The 24,733-nt window shown below is 44.7% G+C and overlaps 1 protein-coding gene across 3 annotated transcripts in view; it reads right to left on the reverse strand.

Moving 5' to 3' along the window:
• The window catches only part of LOC131671488 (proton-coupled amino acid transporter-like protein CG1139), a 395,099-nt gene that overhangs the window by 180,269 nt on the left and 190,097 nt on the right, over positions 1 to 24,733 (reverse strand). For all 3 annotated transcript variants that reach the window (XM_058947948.1, XM_058947957.1, XM_058947966.1), the window contains exon 3: positions 14,941 to 15,348. In XM_058947948.1, coding sequence (XP_058803931.1) covers positions 14,941 to 15,348 — 408 coding nt within the window. The remainder of the gene's footprint in view (positions 1 to 14,940; positions 15,349 to 24,733) is intronic.

Genomic DNA, 24,733 nt, shown 5'->3' on the forward strand with positions numbered 1-24,733 from the left:
GATGGGTCCCGTTGCTTGACCCCCATTGCTGCCATCTACATTCACCACCAGGTTCAGCCCGCACTTCCGCGGGCCCCGATGCGGCATGGCCTCCGACCCAGCTCCCTGAGCTGCTGGTCTGGCTCCGATGGCCGGAGACTGGGGAAGGTCCGCGGGTATGTCATTCGCCGGGCCCTCGAGGGCCTGGCGGTGACGGCGCTGGACATCTTTTAGCGCCAGCGCGAACTGGCGTCGGCGGGACACCACGTTATTCCAATGATCCATATCATCGGGGCGGTGTCCCCCAGCCGTGTAAGCGTCATACTCTGCGTACACGGCTCGTAACGTTGGAGGGCGTTGAGGATCGCCCAGCCTTGCTCGACCTCCCTCAACCCCTCCACTATCTCCTCCCAGGTTCGTCTGCCAGACGAGGAAGTCTGGCTGGTGAACCTGGGGCGCCAGATCGCGTCGGCGGAGCCCCCCTCCGTTTGAGTACCGACGGAGGTTGTTGGTGCCTTCAGCGGGATGGCTTCCGCTGGGGGTCCAGGCAATGGTGTGGTCTCAGCGCGCGTGATCCCGCGCGCCGTTGACGGGTTTGGGGTGACCTCTTCGCAGGGGAGTTCTTCTATTAGCACGGACGTCGAGCTCTCGTGAGCTCGCGCCCGTGCTTGCTCCTCTTTCCCCTTCTTAAGGCCGATGAGGTGGAGGGCGGCGTGGACCACCCCTTCTACGGCGGGGCCTAAATCTAACCCGATGAGGGCGGCCGCCGCCTGCTCGAACTGTTCGAGCGTGATCTGCATCCTGTAACAATCCCACACAACAGTATCCTAGAGGCGGTTGCAATCACGACGCTCTCAGGAAGCTCGATTATAATCCGCTTAGCAAAAACATGGATGATGCACATAGTGCACCATATGGCCAGCCGCGAGGCTGGCCAGGTCACTTTGTGCAAAAATCTTTTGTCAAAGCGGCGGACAGTAATTGTCTTCCTTAGCAGAGAACGGAGACTCCTCAAACAAACAACTCGTTGTTTTAGGAGAGGACGTCAAAAACTTCTCTCTTTTGTGTACGAGCATATACAAATGCTGAAGTACAAAATGCGTCACCGATTGCCCTCGACAAGCAACTAATGCTAGTCGACCCGAAGTGAATGCAATGTATATTTGAACGAAAACTTGCAATCACAAGTGCGGATGTGTGTACCTTCACGCGGTGGGGCTGAAAACGCTGTCTCTGTAAAGAAACAGTAGGCAAAACACACAACGCTTGCCCCCCAGGGCAATAGGCCAACCGGCCAAACAAAAGAAACAACTCGGACCATGACAACACGTGGTGAGGTGCGGCCTGTAAACGCCCAAACATGCATCGCGGAGTCTACCACACCCCAAGAGCTCAACTCGAGCCCAGAAAAGCCAAAATCCGGGAATCACTTGAGGGGAAATCTCTTAGGATTGTGGTACCGCGCGCCCTCTTAGAGGACGGGAGACCGCTCCGGGAGCTAGTTGCAGAGGACCAATGGTCCCGGCAATCCGAATTTAATTCGGGTAGATAAGAAATTACTTCCTATCGACTGGCAATCGGTAGGTGCCACTACTGTGGGTAAAGAGTCGCGGCCGTGGTCATAGCAGCCACCCAAAGTTCTTTGCCTCGAGCTCCCGGAGTAAGGCCCGACACCAATTGTGCGAGAGAACAGTCCATTGGGCCGAGTAACTCTCGATGACTAGAACGCACTACGGATGCCAAAACCCTTAGGAAAAATATTTCCACAGAAGGGCAGCATCCTTCCTGCTAAGGAATTATTTAAGCCCTAATAGCTAAAGCAATTTTGCAATTGAAAGCAAAATTAGTGGCTGTCAGCTTCCTTTGAAAGCGAAAACCATGCACTAAATGTCCATCAGATCTAGTGACGAACACAGGCTAAGATGATAGTAAAGGCAGAAACCCGACATGCTCACTCAAATGCTACTTTGGTTGCAATTCGTCAAATACCTAACCCTGACTTAACCAAAACGAGGTTTGATTAATATCAAACCCAGCGTGAAAGATAAGCACGCTGGTACACTCGTAAGTAGTTTTAAGTTATATTATAATTAAATTAGTTCTTAAGTAGTTAACAATAATTTAAGCAGTAATATAAGCAGTAGTGTAGTAAATAGTATTAAGAAAGTTACCAATCAAAGCTTAATTAAAACTAAAAATAAAAAAAAAAAAAGAAAGAAAAATTACAGATTTAAACCTACAGATTTAAAAATCTATAAATCAAATGAAAAGAAATAAAATAAAATAAAACAAAATCAAAATAAATAATCTAATAATAGATTAAAAGCTAGGAAAATAACTAGCTAAATCAATTGTAAATAAAAGAGCCATGGGAAATCATGGAGAAACCCGACAAGGTAACTAACGAAGCTCATGTCAACACACACACACAAGTACTCACTGCTCGCACTCGAACGCCATTCGCTTAATTGAACGCGCACGTTAACGCCAGAACTAAAATTGAAAGCCACCCTCCAGAATCGCCAGCAGCGATTCCAAAGGAGGAAATATATAACCAGACATTGCGTTGTACCTTGAAAGCGATATGGTCAACCATTCTAGGTATAATAAGGCGAGGAAACGTAAGCAGGAGGCGACCGTTGAGAAACCAGAGCACTGCTCCAATACTCCGGCGTCAACTCAGTTTCCTTCGCAACCAAACAATCTTGACGAAAGCAAAGACGATTGCCCACCAGTTAAGAGGTTTAAATTGAACGCACAACAAAACCCTGAACTGGGCCCGAAACTGAGGATCATACAATTGAACCTCAACAAAAGGCAAGTAGCCAACGATGAGTTGGGTGAAATCATGACAGACAGAAATCTTGACATACAGGTGGCACTGGTGCAAGAACCATATCACTGGAATAACGCGATTTCAGGTATGGGCAGTGTCGCAGCCATTCACGGAGCCGAAAAAGGCGAAACGATTCAAGCTGCGATACTCTACAATCCGCACAAAGTCATTACTACCAAGATTTCTAACCTGTGTGACTCCCACTGTGTTTGCGCACAAGTGGTCGGAGCCTTTGGCGAAATTTACTTCATAAGCATCTACTGCCAGTTCAGCCACAGCAGGAAGACCTATCTTGACAAACTAGCTGAGACTCTGAAGTAATTGAAAGGCAAAAGAGTCTTAGTTGGAATGGACGCAAATGCCAAGTCAAAGATCTGGTCTAACACATAGGACAAGAATGGAACAGTCATAGAAGAATTCATAGACCAATACGGACTAATAGTGGCCAATAGGAGGGGCCAACTTCCAACGTGCCGTAGCACGAGGGGCGAGACGGATATCGATGTAACTTTACACACGTCAAATCTGTCAAACCTCTTGGCTAGCTAGGTGGTGAAAGAATGGACCACCAATGACCACAGGCCCATAGTGATCGAACTGGATTTTGCCTCACAACCAGCCAGACTCATACGAACCGGAGAAACATTAGAACCAAGGTTCAATATGAGAAAAGCTGATTGGGAGAAATTCGGGAGACTTTGTAAATTCGAGAAAGAGAACCTAGCTAAACTCCCTTTAAGAACCTCTGAAGACATTGAAACATACGAGTAGACCCGTATGTCTACTCTCCATAGCTGGGAAGACACTCGAGAGGCTTGTGATTCAAAGAATATCCAACATTCTTAACAGCTCGGACTGGTCTTCGGAGGATCAATTTGGCTTTAAGGCAAACAGATCCACAGAGGATGCCATCAGAAGACTATATGAAATAGTAGAAGAGGCAGAATCTGATCCGTCGACAAAGTACGTAGCCGCTATTCCACTGGACGTCTCAGGAGCATTCGATGCCTTATGGTGGCCAAGCCTGCTCTCCCATTTGAAAGAAAGAAACTGCCCGAGGAACATCTACAAACTCCTTCAGAGTTACTTCAGTGATCGAGAAGTGGGCATATATGCTCACTTCGAAGAAACACTGAAAACAGTAACGAAGGGATGCCCTCAGGGTTCAGTATTTGGACCGGTAGGTTGGAACGTCATCTTTGACAAACCACTCCGGGCAATCAGAGACGCAGGATACGAAGTACTAGCCTACGCAGACGATGTGCTTCCCATCATTAAGGCAAAGACACGCATTGATTTTGAAAGACAAGCCCAAGAAATCATTAATATAATGACAGACTGGTGCAAATCTGACAAAATGAAATTAGCAGTAGAAAAGTCAGCACTAATATGGCTAAAACGCCAACTAAGCGAGAATAGGAACCCTACAGTCAAAATTGGGAAAGACAACATTAGAACGCACAAAACAGTCAAGTACCTAGGAATCACGATCTCGAAGGGCTTCCAATTGGAAGAACATATTAGAAACGTGGTTCAAGACTGTAATAACACCTATTTCGAGCTAAGTAAAGTTGCATAAGCGAACTGGGGCCTAAAATTCAATTCCATGAAAAAGATATATAATGGCTTCCTACTATCGAAAATTACATATGCCGCTGCGGGCTGGTGGCAAAGGACCAACATCAAACAGCAATCTGCGTTAGAAAGATTGCAGCGATCCGTTCTTTGCAAAACACTCAAAGCCTACAAATCGATCTCTCATGAAGCGGCACATGTACTTGCAGCCTCCCGACCGATAGCTCTAGAGCTTGACGCGAGAGTTGCAAAGTACTGCATCAGGAAAGAGAAATCGATTAAAATGCACGGCATCCGAATTAAATCGGAGGAACTTCGATCAGGCAGACTAAAAATCTCGAAAGCCATACAACTCATCAACGATGAAATCGAAAGGGTTTGGCAGGAGAGATGGCAGTCAGCCACAAATGACAGGAGAACGTACTGCTACTTCCCAGTAATCAAGGATAGATTAAAGAAGAGGTGGCTAAATCCTAATCACTACACAGTCCAGTTTATGACTGGACATGGCGCTTTTAAGTCATACCTCCACAAGAGAGGATTATGCGAAGACCAACTGTGTAGCTGTGGAGAAATAGAAAGCGAAAGTCATATTCTCTTTAACTGCGAAGATATAAGGGAACTAAGGAAGCCATTAATAGAGGCCGTGGAAGAGGAGGGTCATACATGGCCTTGCCCGGAAACGGCCCTAGTATCTAGCAGGAAAATCTACAAAGTCTTTGAAGACTTTGCTAGAAAAGTCATAGAGCCCAGAGAGGGAGCACCTATAACAAAGAGAATGCGCAGAAAAATAGTCACGAACTATGGTAGAAAGACGCCGCCTCTTACAAGGTCCCTAACCAAAGGACAAAAACTCTCACAATAACCTAATTTTTGAACCCAGACAAGCTTATAAAGCTGAAATTTTTGAACGATAATTTTTGAACATCAACTTCAGAACTAAATTCTGAAGCTCGAATACTTGAACGCGAATTACCCCATTTAACCCATCGATGAAGTTTAGAACCGAATGCGTGTCATGACCGGCAAGAATACTGAAAACTGCCTGGGGAGTCGCCTTGTCGGCTAGACGAGACCCCGCCCTGACATAACAGTCAAAAACTAAATCGAAAGAGCAAATATCAGTATCAGCCAAGTCATAAAAACCATTCTTTAGAAAGCGAGATCTGACTTTGGGACAAAACGGGGTAACAACAACCTTTCGAATGACGGATACCCACCAGCTTGAGCGGGGATGACCGAAACGCAATGGGAAGACGTGCCTTGGTACGTCGAAGCGATGAACCTGTGAGTCGTGGGAGAAATCCCTTAATACAGGTACGCAGGGTGGGTTGTTTTTCGAACACGAGCCTAGGAGGGGAGGCTTAGTTGGTTGATCGTCTTAGGAATCTTCCTCTGGCTGTCCTGGCTGAGTCTCTTTTCTGACATCCCAACTTGGGTTGGCCTCTGCGGGGTAGTGGTACCAGGTCAAGCAAATCTCGTAAGATTTGTATGCTGCGTGCTTCCGACGCAGTAGACGTTGGGGCAACTAGAGTCCCGTCGCGCCCAAACCGAGGGTCAAGCCTTTAGTTCCGCTCTCCTTGAGCGTCGAACCGTGAAAAGATCGGTACTCCTTTCGAGGAGGTCGCCGCCTTAGATTAAAAAGGTTCCGACTCGCTGTGTGCGTCAGGGATGTCGCAGCAAACTTGACTTCCGGATCTCCAATAATGTTTGAAAGCGAAGGAGTGAAAGACAGTGGGCTATGCCAACCTATTGGCGCCCAGAGAGAGGGGTGGTAATGATTGATTATGCTGCGTCACCCTCAAAGCGGAAAAGTATGAACGCCACACATACACTAAATCAGTATCCTAGAATATTTTCCTCGGGTATCGAAGGTGGGCGCCTGTCCGGCTGCCCAGGGTCTTCGTCGCCGGGGTAGAAGGTGGGGTCCTTGGCGTCGGTCTCCCAGGTCCTTCGTTTGCTGGGTCTCATGCATCCACGGTTGGCGTTCTCGATGGTCTACCCCTCTTCCTTTTCCCGACGATAGGAGGGGGAGCCCGTGTATTCTGTCGATGTGGTGTAGTGTGTGTGGTTAGCGCGTATTTGCGAGGTCTCCCCCGCGGGCGCTTCGTTGCGTTAGTCGAAGAGGTGTTTATTGGGATTTGGTCGGGGTGATTGGGATGGGTATGACGAGGTGAGCTCGGAGTTGTCGCGTCATTATTCCGGAGTGTGTTGTTCGCAATGTCGGCGCGCCCGTTTCAGCGTATCGTCGTATCGCTCGCATTAGGCGGGACGCTCATGGCCTCGGTTCCCTCGGTGGTAGAGGTCTCGTCGTCATCTCGTCGTCGGGTCCCATCTTCCGGTAAATCGTCATCTTGCCCATAGTAGGGTTTGAGGTCTTTGGCGTGTATTAACTCCGTGACCTCTTCCTGTTGATTGGCAAGGCGATACGAGTTGGCACCAAGTACCTTCGTGACGATAAAGGGACCTATGAACTTGGGTGCTAACTTCGCGGAAATGCCCTGCGCCGCATAGGACAGCACGCGATTCTTCTTCCACAACCAGTCCCCTTCCTTAAACCTGTGGGCCCTGCGCTTGGCGTTATAATACCTCGCCTATCTCCGGGACTCGTCCGAAGCCATTTCCTGAGCTTGCTGGATAACGAATCGGTGGTTTTTCATATGCTCGTTCCATTGTCCGGTTCGGAGAAATCTTCCTCTCTGGCTGCAAGCTCGTCCATTTGTCTCCGAAGGGTGTTCGAGGCTTCCGGTTGCCTAACGTAATTGAGCATGGTAGGACTGGTTCCCGTGGAACTCTGGACAGCAATGTTCAACGCGAACGCGAGTTCAGGTAACAATCGGTTCCATTCTTTGTGATTTCCCCGCAGGTACGAGGTTATCATTGTCTTTAAAGTTCTTTTCACTCTTTCCGTAAAGTTAGTCTGTGGGGTATAGGTCGGCGTAAAAGTCCGGTTTACCTCTTGGCCTCTCAGGTACCCGTCTACCAGCTAGTTGCGGAACTCGGGGCCATTATCGGATAGGAAGACCTTAGGCGCACCGAAGCGCAGGATTACTCGTTCCCGGAGTTCCTTCGCGATCGTCTTGCCGTTAGCACTACGTATAGGTATGCACTCGACCCATCGTGTGAATAAGTCGATGAATACCAACACGTATTCGTGCCCTCGAGGGCTCCTCGGAAAGGGTCCGGCGATGTCGTCCGCTACCACTTGTCAAAGCGTGGACAACATCCGATCCTGCATGAGCCCGCCCGACACTTTTGGATGTAATCCTATACGTCCACGTACATCCCTGGCCAATAGTAGGAATGGGCGACGCGGGCGAAGGTCTTCTCGCGTCCAAAATGTCCCGCAGTCTCAAGGTCGTGGCTCTCGAACAGGACCGACTTGCGGTCTTCCGGTGGCTGCAGCAGCTCGTAGTTGGTAGTCGCAGCTCGGCTTTTGGTAATACATCACTTTGCCAACTACTTTCCAATCTAGGTAGTCTGCTGGATTGTCCTCGATACGTCTGAACTGTTCCGCGTACCAGGCTTTGTCACCTGGCTTCGGCTGGTCCAATGCACTAACCTCAGCCTTTGTGGGCTCAAAAGCGCGCGACAACGCATCGGGTAATACGTTGTCGGCTCCCTTTCGATACTCGATCTCGAAAGTATGACCTTGGAGTTGTAAGGCCCATTGGGCTAGACGTTCTATCAGGTTCTTCAGGTTGTACAGCCATTTCAGACTGTTATGATCTGTTACCACTCTGAATCGATACGCCTCTATGTATGGGCGGAATTTCTGTATAGTCCATACGACCGCCAAACACTCGCGCTCCGTGGCAGAGTAATTTTGCTCTGCCGGGTTAAGGACTCTGCTAGCGTACTCGATGATCCGGTCTCCGTCTCCTACTCTTGGAATCAGGACGGCGCCGATTCCCGTAACGCTAGCATCCGTTTCCAGCACGTACTGCCCGTCGGGTTCCGGTAACCCGAGGCACGGTGCGGATATCATGAGTGCCTTAAGTTTGTCGAAGGCTTGTTCTTGGTCTGGTCCCCACACATATTCGCTCTTTTTCCCCGTCAATTTCGTTAACGGTTAAGCATGTGTGGCGAAGTCACTCAAGAATCGGCGGTACCATGAAGCAACCCCCAGGAAGGTGCCCAGCTGTCGCACGTTTCCTGGTCGTGGGTACTCCACGATAGAGCGTACCTTTTCAGGATCGGGCCTGATACCCTCGCGGTTAATCAACAAACCCAGGTATTTGGCCTCAGGCTTGCAGAAGACGCTCTTCTCTCGATTCATCGAGAGGCCAGCTCTACACAACCTATCCAACACGGTTTTAAGATGTTGTAGGTGATCTTCGAATTTGGATGATACTATGATGATATCGTCCAAATAGGCGAAGGCGAAATTGCCAAGCTCGGGTCCGATCACGCTATCTATCAACCGTTGGAAGGTGGCGCCGGCGTACGAGAGACCGAATGGCATTCGCAGGAACTGGAAATGTCCCAGTCCGGGCACGGTAAAGGCAGTGATAGGTCGAGATTCGGTCTTGAGTGGTATTTGGTGATACGCGCTACTGAGGTCGAGTGTGGAGATATAGCGCGCGTTTCGTAAGCGCCTCAATATATCTTGCGTAAACGGTAGGAGGTACGCATTTGGCTCAGTGACCTTGTTGACCTTCCTGAAGTCTATACAAAATCGATACGAGCCATCTTTCTTGCGTATCATAACCACTGGACTCGACATTCCACTGTTCGCTGGCTCGATCACCCCTTGGTCTAACATCTCCCTTATCAGTCTATACATTTCTTGCTCGACCTTGTGTGATATCGGATAGTAGCGCTGTTTGATCGGTTTCGTATCACCGACTCGAATCTCGTGTTCAATGCCTGCCGCACATCCCAAGCCCACGGGGGCCTGCGATAAGGCCTCGCCGATGGTCCTCTGCAATATCGCCTGTTGAGAGGCTGTCAATTCGGCTAGTCCGATCGTAGCTAATCTCGGACCAGCTTTCAAGCTAGCTACCTCTAGCTTCATCTTGGTTTGTGATTCCTTGAACAGCAACGTATTATCGTCGGGGTCAAGTACCGTTCTAAACAATCTGACAAAATTCACTCCTAGGATACATTCCTCGACGAAGGTTGGGAGGATAGCTACCCTCGTCGGCATCGTCATCTCCCCTACAGTGAACGTCAACCTGGCATAGCCAACGATCGTCAATTTACGACGATCAGGTGGTCCTGCCGTACCCGCGTGGGTGGTGTCTAACCTGATGCCTAGCACAGATGCCATTTGTAGAGCATTACTACCCATTGCTGTGGTGGAAGCTCCCGGATCATAGAGAGCCCATATCTGGAAGTCTCCTATTTTCACCGGTAGCCACCAGCGCGTCTCCTGTTCCGGGGAATATACCGAAATTGTTTCAGCGACTCCATAGTCATGCTCTTGGCATACTATAGCGCTAGCTACTGTGCTCTCGCGTGATAAAGTGACGTCCACATTCGTTCGAACCACCTCGGTTCAGACTATCGGAGGTCCTTTGGGAGTATAGCTTGACGGTTTATCTGCCGTTACTAGCGCCTATTTTGCCGTTACTAGCGGAATATTGGGAAAGAGATTCAGCGGCTCCACAGCCCTGCTCTTTGCACACCATAGCGCTAGCCACTGTGCTCTCGCGTGGTAGAGTGACGTCACTTGTCGCTCGAACCACCTCGGTTTGGATGACCGGAGTTTCCATAGGGTTACCCTTTGACGGTTTATCTGCCGTTACCCGCGCCCCCGAGGGCGTGTGCGATCCAGTCGCCACGACCTCGGCCGGTCTAGGGTCTTGGGCTTTACTAACGTCAATACCCCCTCTCTCCGTGTTCACTCGACCGCCGCGTTCATCGTTGGCGCCACCAGGTGAGTTCTCGCTCTCGTTGCTCAACACGCTCACAACTATCGGCGCTGACTGCGTTGACGAAGGCCGCGAGATCTTGTTTACGGGGTTTGGTATAGGGGACGAAGGAGTGGGATCACCCCCACCTAACCACTCCTTTCCTCGTTTTCCTTATTGCATTGAGGACAGTACTTTCTGCTGTATCCCAGTAATCCACACTCGATGCATTTGAGTGGCTTGGAGAAGTCCCTGTCTCGTCTGTGAGGGGTCTCCGGCTTCTTAGGTCCTCGGAGGTCAGGTGTTTGCAGGCGTTATTTTTCTTTATCCCCTCCGATATCTCCTTGAGAGACAGCAGCACACTTGGCTCATTATATCGGTGGATGGGGCCTTCTTCTCGCCGTCGACCGCCTCCAGGCTCGGATTAGGTTTCGCCCCCGAGGGCGTCGGCGTGTAGACGACCTGGTACGTCACCTTCTTGAGTACCTTCTCCATGCGGTCCAATCTGTCATTGATCTCCGGTTTGTCGCCGGACATGGTTGCTACCTTGCCCTTACGGCCCTTGCTCGCGTAGGCGCGGGGGTGGTACGCTAACTCCGGGTACAGAGTTGACTGAGGGTTCGGTACCACCCGTTCTACCCTTCGCTGATGCAAGCTATTCTGGGCCGCCGTGGCCAGTACGTTCAGGGTCCGTATGGAGTCCACTTCCGACCTCCGTATTTGGCCCTGAATGTCCGGGAGAAGGTTGGCGTGCAGCAGGTCCAGTTGATTATCGTGCGTCATATTGGGGTTCAGCCGATTCACATCAGGCCCATCATATTAGCGACGTAGACGTTTACTGGTTCGTCTGAGCCCTGATATCGGCTCTGAACCTTTCTCATTAAACGCTGCTGTTGCTGCACGCTGGTCCCAAACCATGCTCTCGCGTCTGCCTCAAAATCCGCGTAGGAGAGCCATTCATCCCTCATTGCCTCGTACCATGTGAGGGCAGGACCGACGAGTAGCTCGGATACGGCTAGGAGCATCTCGTCTTCCGTGAGTCCTGCGCTACTCCTCGAGTTGTCCAGCCTAGACAGGAAGGTGTCAATAGTCGCATTGCCCTCTCCTGAAAACTTCAGTTTCCATCCTCGGACAATGCGACCGACGTCCCTTGTTGTCGACCACGGGTTTGATGTCTGTTGGGATGACCACGTGCTCGGCGGGTGGTTATCCACTTCAGCATTAACTCCATTGAGTTGATGCTGTCCACCCTCTCCGAAAGGGAGCGTCCGGCGGGGGGGTCCTGCCGGTGGCCTCCGTGGGCCTCTGTCCGGGTCCAGCTGGAGTGCTCTGGGGCAGCCTAGTCTCCTAATGTGACATCAACGTGTCCTGGAATGCTACGCTCCTACGCGTGTTCTCCTGTTGCAGTGCTTCGTGGGAACTATTCGCATTGTCTTGCCGTATATTCCTGTTTTCGGCGTTTTCTAATGCGTTCATCCTGGCAGACAGGTCATTTAGTAGGTCCTTTACATTGTAGCAGTTGCTGTAAATCTCGTCTAACACTTTTGTTAGGCTCGACACATTTACGCTCAGTGCGCCTAGCAGTTCTAGTTTCTTCTCATTTTCTCTGGACCGGAAAATCAGGTCTTGGATCATCACCGCGAATGCCGGCGGGAGTTTGAACTGGCTGCCATTATCAGCCGTTATAGTAATACAATTATTACTGTTTGTCTTCTCGCCGTTGTCCAGGACATTCGCGATGTTTATAGCGGTTTTCTGTACTCGCGATATTACTTCCGCGCTCTGCATCAGCTGGGCTAGCGGGTGTTCTCCCTCTTGCTCGGATGCTGTATGTTCCGCAAATAGGGATACTATTAGGTCCGAGCGTAAGGCTACCCTTTTTGCCGGATTGCTGGGCCGGTTGTTGACTTCCGCGAAATCCATCGCGGAGTAGTCTCCAAGCAACCAGCTTTGCAGACGTCCAGCTCTCGAGAGCTTGGTCCCGTTTGTTTTGAGCTCCAGGTGTTCGAGGTACTCATCGATTTCCTCCTCCTGGAGCGTCAACAACCAGTTTTCTATTTCTGTTTGAGTGCGGTCCATTTTTCTCTGTTAGTTGTCTTGCGGCTTGTTTCATGCGAAATTTACACGCTTGTTACGCGTGGTGCGAATGCGAGTGCTGTACTAAAAATCGGACGTAAGTAAAAAATTTTATTAGCCGACAGTAGGCTCAATCAAGGGCGTTTAACAACGTATTTGCCGAAAAACTCTTCGCTCGTTATTACGCAATATAATGATCCTGCCTATCAGACGCACTAACTGTTTGTTAGCGCGGCTGTTTTGGTTAGTATCTAAAATATTTTAACGAGCGTTGCGAGTAGTCACCAATAGCCGCAGCTAATAATATTGAAAAACATTTACTTTGAGACAACACGGTATCAAATAAAATTCTCAATTTGAGTTAATTTTGTTTGAAAGTTGCCGGTGTTAGCTTTCCCCGGGCCAGCGGATACAATATTATTGATTTGCGGCAACTTTCAAAATTTATTGGTGTTTACGCTTCTAAGAATCGTTCGGTCGCACTCGCACGCGCTTACAGTTATTATTTACAATTTTACGCCACGACGGGCCTTCGCAAGCTAACTAACAGGCTATGTTTACTATTTTGGCTCTCAATATCAAGTGTGCACAACAACACTTGATTGCCACCTAAGTCGCTGGTTGACTGAGCGCAAGGTCACTATTAAGAACCGGTATTTTGAACAATCAGAAACACCGTAGGTTCTTTTGCGTTGGGCGCCATGTAACGGGGTAGTCACCGTTTAATTATTTTCTATTCGCGCAATCGTATTGAAGAGCGCTCGTAATTATCTATGTTTAATACGGGAGTCGGAGAGCAAGGGGAAACAGGTGTCAGTCAACCAACTAACTACAAATACGAAAAGAACGCTCCGAAATTACTGTAAATATCATGTACGAAAACTTTTATTATCTTTCAAATGCTACATTAGAAACGGCCCGCGTGTTTATGTTTACATCGGCGCTCGCTCGACAACGACATGCAGTGTCGGGACGCTCGCTGCTCTTTATCTGTAGAGCTATTACATGCACGTTTCGCTTCGAGTGATTAGTTGAGTAACAATTGAATCGCGACCGCGAAATTAAGCTGGACAGCTTACCTTTATTTAGCAGACGTACGGAGGCGAGAAATATGATTCGCACGCTCACTGCGGGAAAAGTCTATTTTTCGTTACTCGCGGGTAGCGAACGCGCTCACACGTGGTTTCGCCCTCGATGGCGAAACACCTCGCTCGCCGACGTTCGGCCTCACAGGCAATGGCACCGCTTCTACTGGCTCAGGTCAGCACTCCGGACAACTCGGTAACAGCGGTCACTGGCGTCGTAATCACGGGCGAACGTGATGATGGTTAGTCCCTCACTGGTTCATTTTCAATCGCGCGCGTTCCGTCTGCTCGCGTGCCGAATTCCGTCATTACATTTTTCGTCTGCCGGCAAGTGCTGCCCCCGCAGACAGCAATTAGGTTAGAAAATTAGCGCTAATATGACGTTTACCGTCACAATATTTATATATGTAGTTACACTTCTGTTCTGATATAAGGTAAGTGAGGTGAGAGAGAGATGCGAATACGCAGGGATACTTCCGTGCGCGACAGCAAGGCACGGAGAGAAAGAGAGAGAAACATAGTCGCGCCTTAGCAAGTGACCGCGCGCACTGATTGGCTCATTAAACGGAATCACGTAGTTGAGCCCATGGCGCGAGCAGTAGCTGTTTAGGCACGCGAGTGAGTAGACAGAGTCTTTTCGGACAGAAAATTTTTCGACTGCCTTTTTCTGTTAGACCTTGGCTGTGTCCTGCTGCCCTTTTTCTTCGCCCCTGAAGTGTGTGTCTCCATTGAGGAAGGAATTGCGACGTCGCCTGTCTCTGCGGACGATTCGGACAAGTGGGCTTCGGCCGGTGGTATGGAGAATCGGTCTGCCGTTGTGCTAGGGACCTCTACTGAAAGAGACAAAGTTGCGCGGTGCACGCGTCAACGCAAACAGTAAAAGTCGTCGGCGTACCTAGAGTTTAGGCACCTGCATTGAAAGTACCGGCTTTATGATTTGCTCTCTCTCTCTCTGTCTCTCTCTATTCGTTCACTCAGCGTGCTCTCTCTCTCCTTCCGACCGTCTGTGTTTACTTTTTCGTGATTAAAGATTCCTTTTTTTGTAAACGTTTCAACGTAATTGTATCCCGCTGCTTTATTCGAACACCCTACCTTCTCGCGCCGACAACCGCTTTCAAATTTCCGACTTTCGCGCTCCTTAGCCAACACTACGAACCTGCGCTGATCCGGCCGTCCTGTCACCGGCGTGATGAGCACCTGAGAGGACGACTACGTCCAGGAAGTTTTAGACTTCGTTTGTTCGATCATTTCCTATTTATTATTTTTTTTATATTCACGAGGTAAACTGGGCTAAATCCCTGTTATAATATAACAAAAATTAAAGATGCACGCTTTACATTTTTGTTATTGAGAGATAAGATGATATTCGAGATATATAAAAATTAGCAGTTCCTTACATTTTTAACGAAATAGATTTTTCTATAATATATCGGTGCATGCATACTTAGTAATCTTAAAAATGTAGAGAACGTAAAATAGTTATAAGAAAGATAACATTAATTATACGACTTATAATATACTAAAAATAACTTACTTGGCTAGCCTGGCATATTTTTGAATGGATTCAGGTCCGACCAGAAAAGCTGCCTCAGCGACTTCTGCAAAACCAAGACTAGGTGTCTGCGTCCGCTTACATAATATATGCGCACATTTGACTAAAATATGTACACAATATGTGCAGACTGCTCCAATAAAAAAAGTAGCAAAAAGTCCAAAATATAGACCGGAACTCTTAAAAGCGATCGGCATAGCAAGAATGCCAGATCCCAGACTTCCCTTAAGCAGATGTATTAATGTATCCAAATCGCTGGTAGGATGAGCGAGCTTGCGGTGTTCGAATGGATCATATAGAGCCGCTTCTTCATCATTTGGTCGTTCAACCAATGGCAAAGTTGATCCATTTGCAATTGTTATTGGTACTTCATTTTTTTCACACTTATATCTGTAATTTTAAATCATACTGTTAAACGGGTTTTATAAATTTAATTAAATATTAAAACAACAGAATTATGACTAGAATAAGATTTTTATAAACATAAATTTATATATTAATGTCTTTTTGAGAATTTCGAGGATCTCCAACCCATTAGATTTGTTGGAGCAAAGCTATAACCATCAAAGTTTCGAAAACAAAGTTTATTTTGTACGTCAATATCCAACAATAAATTCCTGTCATAATTGTTTTGATTTTCCAATGATATTATAACCTTTCTAGTATATTACTCCGTCTATATGCACACTTTAGTACTCTAGTTGTTTGTTTATTTGAAAGTGCAAGATTTTTCGTGACATAAATGCTCACAATAATTTTTATTTTATTAATAGGACTATTTTATTGGAAGATAAAAAAAGAGAAATACTGAATGAAATAATGTAAGTACGTAACTCTTAATAAAATTCATGTTCCTTCCGAACTACTCGAGTCTATTTTTTCAACGGATAATCATGCTGCACTCTATTACTATCGCTGTTCTGCTACTTTTTTATGTACTCTCTTTTTATTTCACATTCGCCATAACTATTGTTTCTCTCTTTCTCTCTCTCTCTTTTTCTCTCTCTTCGTTCAGTAGGATATCACAAGCTCCGTTAATTTTGTACTATAACGAATATACAAACGATTCGTTATATCTCTCTCTCCCCAAGAAGCCAGTAACTAATATATTTAATAATCATTATAAATTACCATATTGTTTGAATAGTTACAGCATTACGGACGTCAGCGAACTGGTAAGCGACGTGACTTGCGTACGATAATCGATATCGACTCGCGGCGCGGACCTCGCGGAGAGACGCTTCCTTGCGAGGAGAGAGAGAGAGTTTCGAAAATTGATATAGTCCGCTTTCGACGATCGACGGGTTAACGTTCCTCGCGCGAGTCGTCAGGAGCATTCTTCGACTTCCTTCTGGCGAGCCGAGGCCTACCGCGGACATCCAGCCTTACACGCGCCTACGTACGCTGCATACAAAAGAAGAGAGGCGTTATTGCGAGTCAGCCGACCAGCGGAAGTGAATACGCAGCAGAAGCGAGCCCGCTATCGTGTGCCCTCGGTTTGCGGGTTAGAGTAGGCGTACAAGCGGCTATACTGTAAGTACCAGATCTAGTACCTGGCTTCTCTCTCTATACCGCTCTCTCCCTTTTTGCGTTAACTAAGCCGCGCATTTACGCTCGCCTTTTCTTTGTACACGTTGCGCCGCGGCCACGGTTGGTACCGGCAATTCCTCTCTCTCCGCGAACGTGCTGTCGCTTCTATATATTCGTCGTACCCGAAACGAATAAGTGCGGTTTGCCGTTCGCGAACACCCGGCTCCTGCGAGGCGATTTCGCTGTTACTTGCTTCGACGAGGTTAAACGCTGTCGCTTCCTCGTTCGAACGGTGCGCGCCGGTTCGCTGTCGCCATTGTGCACAACTCACAACAGAGCGAGTGCTTGCGCGACCTTAACCGCGTAGCGCGTGTGCAGTTCCGTTCGCTTCACTGTCAAACTATTGCGAGTTGTTGCGTTGCGATTAACATTGTTTATATCGACGCGTTTCGATACTATGTATTCCTTTGTTGCTAATTAAAATTTATACGCCTCTACTTTTAATTATATTCGAGTGCTTATTGTCCGCCGACTCCCTGTTCCTTGAATTGCAATTGTGTATGCGACTGTACACGCGCGAATCTCTCTCTTTGGCCGTCGCGCATCTTCACGCGTAGCCTACGACACTCTCCGCGGGCCAAGCTTTCTGACCGAAAAGGAGGCAACTGAGCTGCTGGACCCAGGACACCCGGTGCAGGAGCACCGTGCTGCTCTGGAGAGCAACCTAATTTATTTCCCGCGACTTATATATTATATAACTGTTCCTGTCCAGGCGAAGCTGAGCAGAAACCCCGTTATAGTACCAAAAGTAATAAAAAAATTAATTGTATTAAGTAATGTATAATAAATTAATTTTATTAAGTTTGAAAAATTAATAAAAAAATATATACCAGCGTATAGGTTTAACAATGCTCTTTATTTGTAAATAATTATGTCTTCGTAAATAATTTTCTCCTCACCGTTTGAAAGTAGTTAAATTAAATTACAAGAACTAATAGCTGTATAAAATTATTTTATTATATCTCTAATCTAAAAGTAAACAAAATTTGCCTATGTTAATTGAATGATTTTGATTTTATTTTTAAAATGGTATCATCACATTTTAATTATTTGCTTTAAGAACATTGTCATAGTTAATTTTTCAATATTTTCCATAATAACATTTATAGATACAGATGCATAAACATATATATCCATGCGCTATAGTTATTTTTAGGTTGATGGTCATACAATTCAATCATATGAAAAGATTGAAAGGAATTACTATGGCATATTTTTCAGTTAATGCTATATACCAGTATCTATAAAATTTATTATGGAAAATATTGAAAAATTAATTTTAACAATGTTTTCATAGATAACTGAAAAGTGATACTAACCAAAAGAGAAAATTAAGAGCATTCGATTGGTATAGAGAATTTTTTTACTTTTGGTTTAGATGAGAAAAAAAATCTTATAACGCTACCAGCAGTCGTAATTTACTTTCAGATTATAACGAGTGTGATCGCTACTCGTTATGTCTCTTTCTCCGGCCTTAATTCGCATTATTATGTATCCATACGAATTGTATTCCTAGTAAACCTTTTTCTCAACAGCTGGCGCGCTAGATAAGTGAAGGAGCTGGCGAGAGAGAGAGAGAGTGAGAGAGAGAGACACGCGCAAGTTTTCCTCACGTGCGCGAGCAGCGAGAGAGGCATTTTCTCAACGAGTGTGAGAGAGAAGTGCGACGTGGAGAAAGTCGTTTGTTTTTCTGCCGAACCTTTTTGTTCTTTTATGGCACCGCGCGTACTAGCCCTTTTGCCGCCGGCCTTATTCACCTTCTTACGGGCGGACCTGGGGATGGCAGCATTTCCCAGTGGTGGACGTCAGGAGATTCCCGGCGGGAGTGTGTGTGTTGCGCTGCACATGCATTTTGCCGTCCGGTCTTATGTTATCTCTTCGATGGCGACGCAGAAATCTCGGCGTGCTTCCATCGCGACGGACGTTGAGCCATCTTGTGCGGGTGTGTGTGCTACGCCACATGTGTAGGCATTAAGATATCCGGCCCCATTGCACCAAGGGAGAATCTCTAACCCCGGAGGGGTTGATGATACAGCGTTGGCTGAGCGAGCTAAAGTTTTTACTGTTGTATGTGAAGCCGTGGAATCAATTTTGCTCAACTCAATTGTTTTATTTTATTTTTTTACGCAGCCAATTCAATTTTTTCTGGTAATGAGATGAGTAGTCACATCAACATCGATTTACAATAAATTAAGAATAAAATCTGCCATACTTAATTTTTTCACCTACGAAAAAAATAACGTGCTAAGACATATTACCTAGTAATAAATGTATTCTCGATTAAACCATTTACAATCCAAATAAAATATATACTCAATAAATGTCACATAGTTTTAGATTTACCAATAATCTATCTGTAGATCAATTGTTTAAATAATCCCGGCTGATGAAAGAAGTGCTGTAATGATTTGTTTCGTTTCAGCCAGCAATTTCGCAATCTATTTTTCGTATGTAGGAAAAAGCGGTTTTTTAAGAAAAATAAATACTAATCTTATATTATATTAAGGAGAAAGGCAAAAACTTTCCTCCTTTTCTCCGGTACTTCAGGTTTTTCCGTGGATATCACACAAGTATCATAATTTTTTTATACTATATAAATAATCGGCAATAAATAATTTGTCAGTCGACTTCCACCAGGTGTTAATCCTCGTAGACGATGTCACGTCAACCTGAAGGTTACACCGAAACCTGGACATCGTCTCCTGGAATAATTTAGTTTTTCTTCATAATTTCGACTTGCACCTTATTAAATTTATTTATGATATATTAATAAATTAGTAGATTAGGCATTGCCATATTATCTTAATATTAGAATTGATCATAAAAGATTGATGGTGATGTTATGAACCCTTAAAAAAATTTATTAAGATATTTATTTAATGATCTTGTTAGCATTAAATTTTTCAGTCTGAAAGGATTATTCGTGAATGTATGTGTAGTTTATGAAAGGATATGAAATAATGAATGCGTAGTTTAGGCCAATATGATCGATATACGAGGTCTGTCCGGAAAGTATCGGGCCTACCTTTATATTTTCGTGCTAGCGTTATTCTTTATCATCTGGTGGCTGGCATCCTTCAAAGTAATCCCCACTTGACTGAATAACACAGTTCCATCGATGTTTCCACTTTTCAAAACAGTCCTGGAACTCACTTTTAGGGATAGCCTTAAGTACACTCGTCGCATTGTTTTCAACCGTTGTTTTGTCATCGAATCGGTGTCCTTTGAGTGGTTTTTTTAGTTTTGGAAACAGCCAAAAGTCACAAGGGGCTATGTCGGGACTGTATGAAGGTTGTCGAAGCAATGCGATATTGTGTTTGCTCAAAAACTGCTGCACAAGATTGGATGAATGCGTTGGCGCATTATCGTGATGGAGAAGCCAGTCACCACTTTCCCAAAAGTGCGGTCGTTTTCTTCTTACTGCATCACGCAAACGTTTCAAAATTAGAACGTAGTATTCTTTATTGATTGTCTGACCTGTTAGTGCATATTCGTGATGTACAACACCTTCACAATCGAAAAAAACAATCAACATTGACTTAACATTGCTCCGACTTTGACGTGCTTTTTTTGGTCTTGGCGATTCAGAATGATTCCACTGTGAAGATTGTTGTTTTGTTTCAGGATCATAACCATAAACCCATGATTCATCACCTGTAATAAATTTTCTAAGCACATTATCATCATTATTGACCATTTCCAGATTGTCCAGAGCGATTTCTAAGCGAATGTTCTTCTGCTCTGCTGTGAGCAATTTTGGGATGAATTTCGCACACACGCATTTTATTCCTAAATTTTCGGTTAAAATTTCTGAAATGATAGTTTTTGGTATCCCAAGGTCTTCTTCTAGTTCTCGGACAGTCATACGACGATCTTGTTGGATTGCAAGTCGCACCCACTCAATATTATCTGCGGTTTTTGTCGTCGAAAGTCGGCCGGAGCGAGAATCACTATCGACAGAATTGCGACCATTCTTGAACCGTTTACACCACTCTATTATTCGTGTTTTGCTCATACACTCACTTCCGAAGGCATTTTGCATCATTTCAATAGTTTCCGAACTCGTTTTTCCGAGTTGAAAGCAAAATTTGATACAAATTCGTTGATCTTGTTTTTCAGTCATTTTTGACAATATCAAAATCCGACGAACGCGAAAAAGGCACTGTGAACAAAGACACGCTGCGCATGAACTATAGGTCCGGCAGGTGTCAATAAGTAACCAATAGATTCGTGAGGCTTTACTGTTGACGTTTCTGTCCGGTAAAGGTCGCTCGAACACTATGACGCGAAGATATAAACGTAGGTCCGATACTTTCCGGACAAACCTCGTATGTCGAATGTAAAAGAAATTGAAATTGGTTAATTTGTTGCTAACCGACAAAATGATATGTGAAATGAAACACGTCGTGTTGTGATGTCAATTGACTACTTTGTGGCTAGTCGACCAATATAATGTACGTAATGAATTGATAGTCTTTTAGTCACTGTGGACTTGATTAACTATTTTGTGGCTAGTCAACCAATAATACGTATAAGTGTTTGTGTAAATTGTGTTTGTGTTGCCTGAGTTCGAGAAGGGTTTGTTTCGCGGCGATTGCTAAAATAGCAAGACTCAAACAAAGAGAACTGATTGGAAGAGTTCTTTAGAAACTAGAATAAATACGCGTCTATTAAATACTATTTTAATTGAAACTAATTAAGCTTAACTATACTACATTGACAAATTAAATAAGTTAAAGAAATTCTGTTTAACCAATGTAGAAATCGAAACGAGCGATTAGTTCGGACGATGATTTATACTGCCTGACCTCCATAACTAACTAATAACGCGCTGTCTCCCAAAACGCATAGTCTTCTCTACTCTCCTTAAGTAAGAAAGAAAGAAAAGTCATATAGTTAGATCGTAGTTAGGCATGCTGAGTAAGTATATCGAGAAAGGAGAAGAGAAAAGACAGAGAAAGAAATAGTACGTGGCCATTAGGAGAGAGGAGAAAGCGCGACTATATTACAACCTTATACTTCCCCTTTACTATATAGGAAATACTTTCGTCTTTCGACGAAACAGATCTCATTATAAATTAATCGTCATACATAGGTATAATTATGATATTGCCGCTTCAGTCTTTCCAAAATGTATACAAACATATCCTCACAGCGTTAGCCATAATAATGTGTTACCCGACCCTCACGGCTTGGATGTGGTGGTGAGATTTTTGTCGAGGATCATGTCTCAGCGCCGCAATGACATGCTGCTGCCGTTTACATTCCAACATTTCCATTCAGCGCTGTAATACAATGCTGCTGCCGTTTACATTCAAATATTTTGATCCAGCGCTGCAAAACAATGCTGCTGCCGTTACATTCGAATATTTTGTTTCAGCGCTGCAATATAATGCTGCTGCCGTTTAAGTTGTATTTTGAAATGTTATATGTTATATGAATATTTTATTATATTACTTCATTAAATACAATGTTTTTCGTGTGAATTTTATAATTTTTTTTACTTTTAGAAATTATATCTGTATTGTTAAGCAATAAAACTTTTAAAAATTGTCTATCGCGCGCCCTCGAACGTACTATATGCAATTGTGCATGACTAAATAGTGGAGATGGCAAGTACACACCAACATTTTCATAAGATTGTCCTTGAGATTTATGAATAGTCATCGCAAAACCTAATCGAATTGGAAATTGTTTTCGCCGCATATTGAATGGAAAATCTTCTTATGATGGTGATAAAAAATTCTCGGTATAAAAACCAATTTTCGAATATTTGATCCGTTCGCAATTTCAGCTTGAATGGAATATTTCAATAATTTTTTATTGTTAATATTGTGCCGTTACAGAGATCTTTATGTAAATTTAAATTTCTCAAAAGAATTATGATTGCACATACTTTCAATAATACCTTGTACGGGGGTAATGCATTGGGTGTTAAATTATTAAGAAATTCTGTCGGCAACATAACATCCAAATTTTCCCCGTTGTCATCTTCAGCAGTATCGATGCTTAAGTATTCAATTTCATCACCATGATATTTAAAATTTCGGTATTTATAGACATAATATCATCATTCTTTGGAGCTAATATAACTTTCTTTTTCAATGTAATATCATCAATTTAAATTTTTTTACCGTATATTTCTGAAATAATGTTTTCTTCGTCAGTAATTCATTCAATTGGTATTTCTACTAATTCACCCTCTACTTCAAATGAGCGGTCTCCTTCACCCACATAGAATAACTAGTTTTTGAATAAAATATCATTATTAGAAACTCTTTAATTTTCAGTGAGTGTTAAACGTTGAAAATGTTGCCATAAATAACTGAATTTAACAGAATTTTCAATAATATTCATACGACTTCCATATTTAACAGCAGGTAATATTTGCTTAAAATCTCCTGAAACAACCATTGTTTAACCACCAATTATGATTTTTTAATCACTCATGTCTGGAAGTAAGCAATCAGTTGCCTCAAAAGCATGTTTTGATGTTATTGATATTTCATTCCAAGTAATAACACAGGCCGACAAATCTCAGAACCAAAGATCAGACATAGTATACCCGAAGAATTTGGATGCGTTGAATTCGAATTTGAGTTCAGAAATTTCACTATACATCACGTTTCCGAGATATCCTAGCCTAAAAGTGCAAAAAATACCGTTTTTTGCTATTTTTGAGATTACATAGCATCTGGAATAAATTTTTCTTTCAAAAACGTGCCAGAGCATCACAAAGGAAGAAAAATTGCTCTTTGAAATGCATTTTTTTAATCCAAGATGGCTTTTTTCACCGAGATATCATTGATTGAAGTTAAGTATTTTTGTAGTTTCGTAACAAAATTAAAACAGCCTATATAGCATTGTATGGCTATATTTTAGGTCCACCTTATTGGGTTCGCCATTTGAATGTTCTCACTCTGACCTTATATTCGTAATCAGCAACCCTGAAAACCCATGTACACATTTTTTCGGTCGAATGCGATCACTTATAACATTTTAAGTCTGCCTTATTGGATCCGCCATTTTAAATTTTCAAAATTTCACCTTATAATCGTAATCAGTAACTTCAAAAACACATATAGATTTTTTCGAATAAATACGATACACATACTATATATATACAATACACTGAAACGGGGTGGATTAGCTAGTAAAATAGGAATTTATTGACGAACAAACTCCCACGATGCCGAGTTAACCGCCGCTCCATTAAACACGTATAGTTAGAGGGCCGCGAGGTTCCATTTACGGGGTTCGTTTCAAGGGACGAAGAAGTGGGGTCAACCCTTCCTAACCACTCCTTTCCTCGTTTCCCTTATTACATTGGGGACAGTATCTTTTACTATACCCCAGCAATCCACATTCTACACATTTGAGCGGCTTAGAGAAATCTCTTTCCCGCTTTCGAAGAGCTTCATGTTTCTTAGTACGGTCCTCCGAGCTCGAGTTTCTCCTAAAAAAGTTGTGCTTCATCCCTCCTGATACTTCTTTAAGGGACAATAGCACTTGGTTCAACAAATCAATTGGAGGAGCTTTCTTGTCGCTATCAACTGCTTCAATATTCGGCCCAGGCGTCACCCCCGATGGCGTCGGTGTATAGACGACCTGGTGCGTTATCTTTTCCAGCACCTTCTCCATACGATCTAACCGATCACTAATCTCTGGCTTATCACTGGATATTGCTGCTACTTTGCTCTTGCGGCCCTTGCTTCTATCGGTGTGCAGGTGGTATGCTAACTCCGGATACAGAGTCGATTGGGGGTCAGGTACCACCCGTTCTATCTTTCTTTGGTTCCAGGTGTTCTGCGCCGCCGTAGCTAACGTATTCAAAACGCGTATGGAATTTACTTCCGCTCTACGCATTTGGCTCTGAATATCGATGAGGAGGTTAGCATGTAACAGATCCAATTGGCGTTCATTCGCCATCGGTGGATTCAGTCGTCTCACACATTAGGGCCATCATGTTGGTAATATATACGTTGACCGGTTCATCAGGGCCCTGATACCGACTTTGTACTTCCCTCATCAGTCGCTGTTGCTATTGTACGCTGGTTCCGAACCATTCCCGTGCGTCTGCTTCATATTCAGCGTAGGAGAGACACTCTTCCTTCATTACCTCGTACCAGGTAAGAGCGGGACCGACGAGTAGCTCTGATACTGATAAGAACATTTCATCCTCTGT

The sequence above is a fragment of the Phymastichus coffea genome, unplaced genomic scaffold, assembly GCF_024137745.1.
Source record: "Phymastichus coffea isolate CEN01 unplaced genomic scaffold, Cenicafe_Pcof_1.1 PCOF00009, whole genome shotgun sequence".
In the NCBI taxonomy this organism is placed as follows: domain Eukaryota; kingdom Metazoa; phylum Arthropoda; class Insecta; order Hymenoptera; family Eulophidae; genus Phymastichus; species Phymastichus coffea.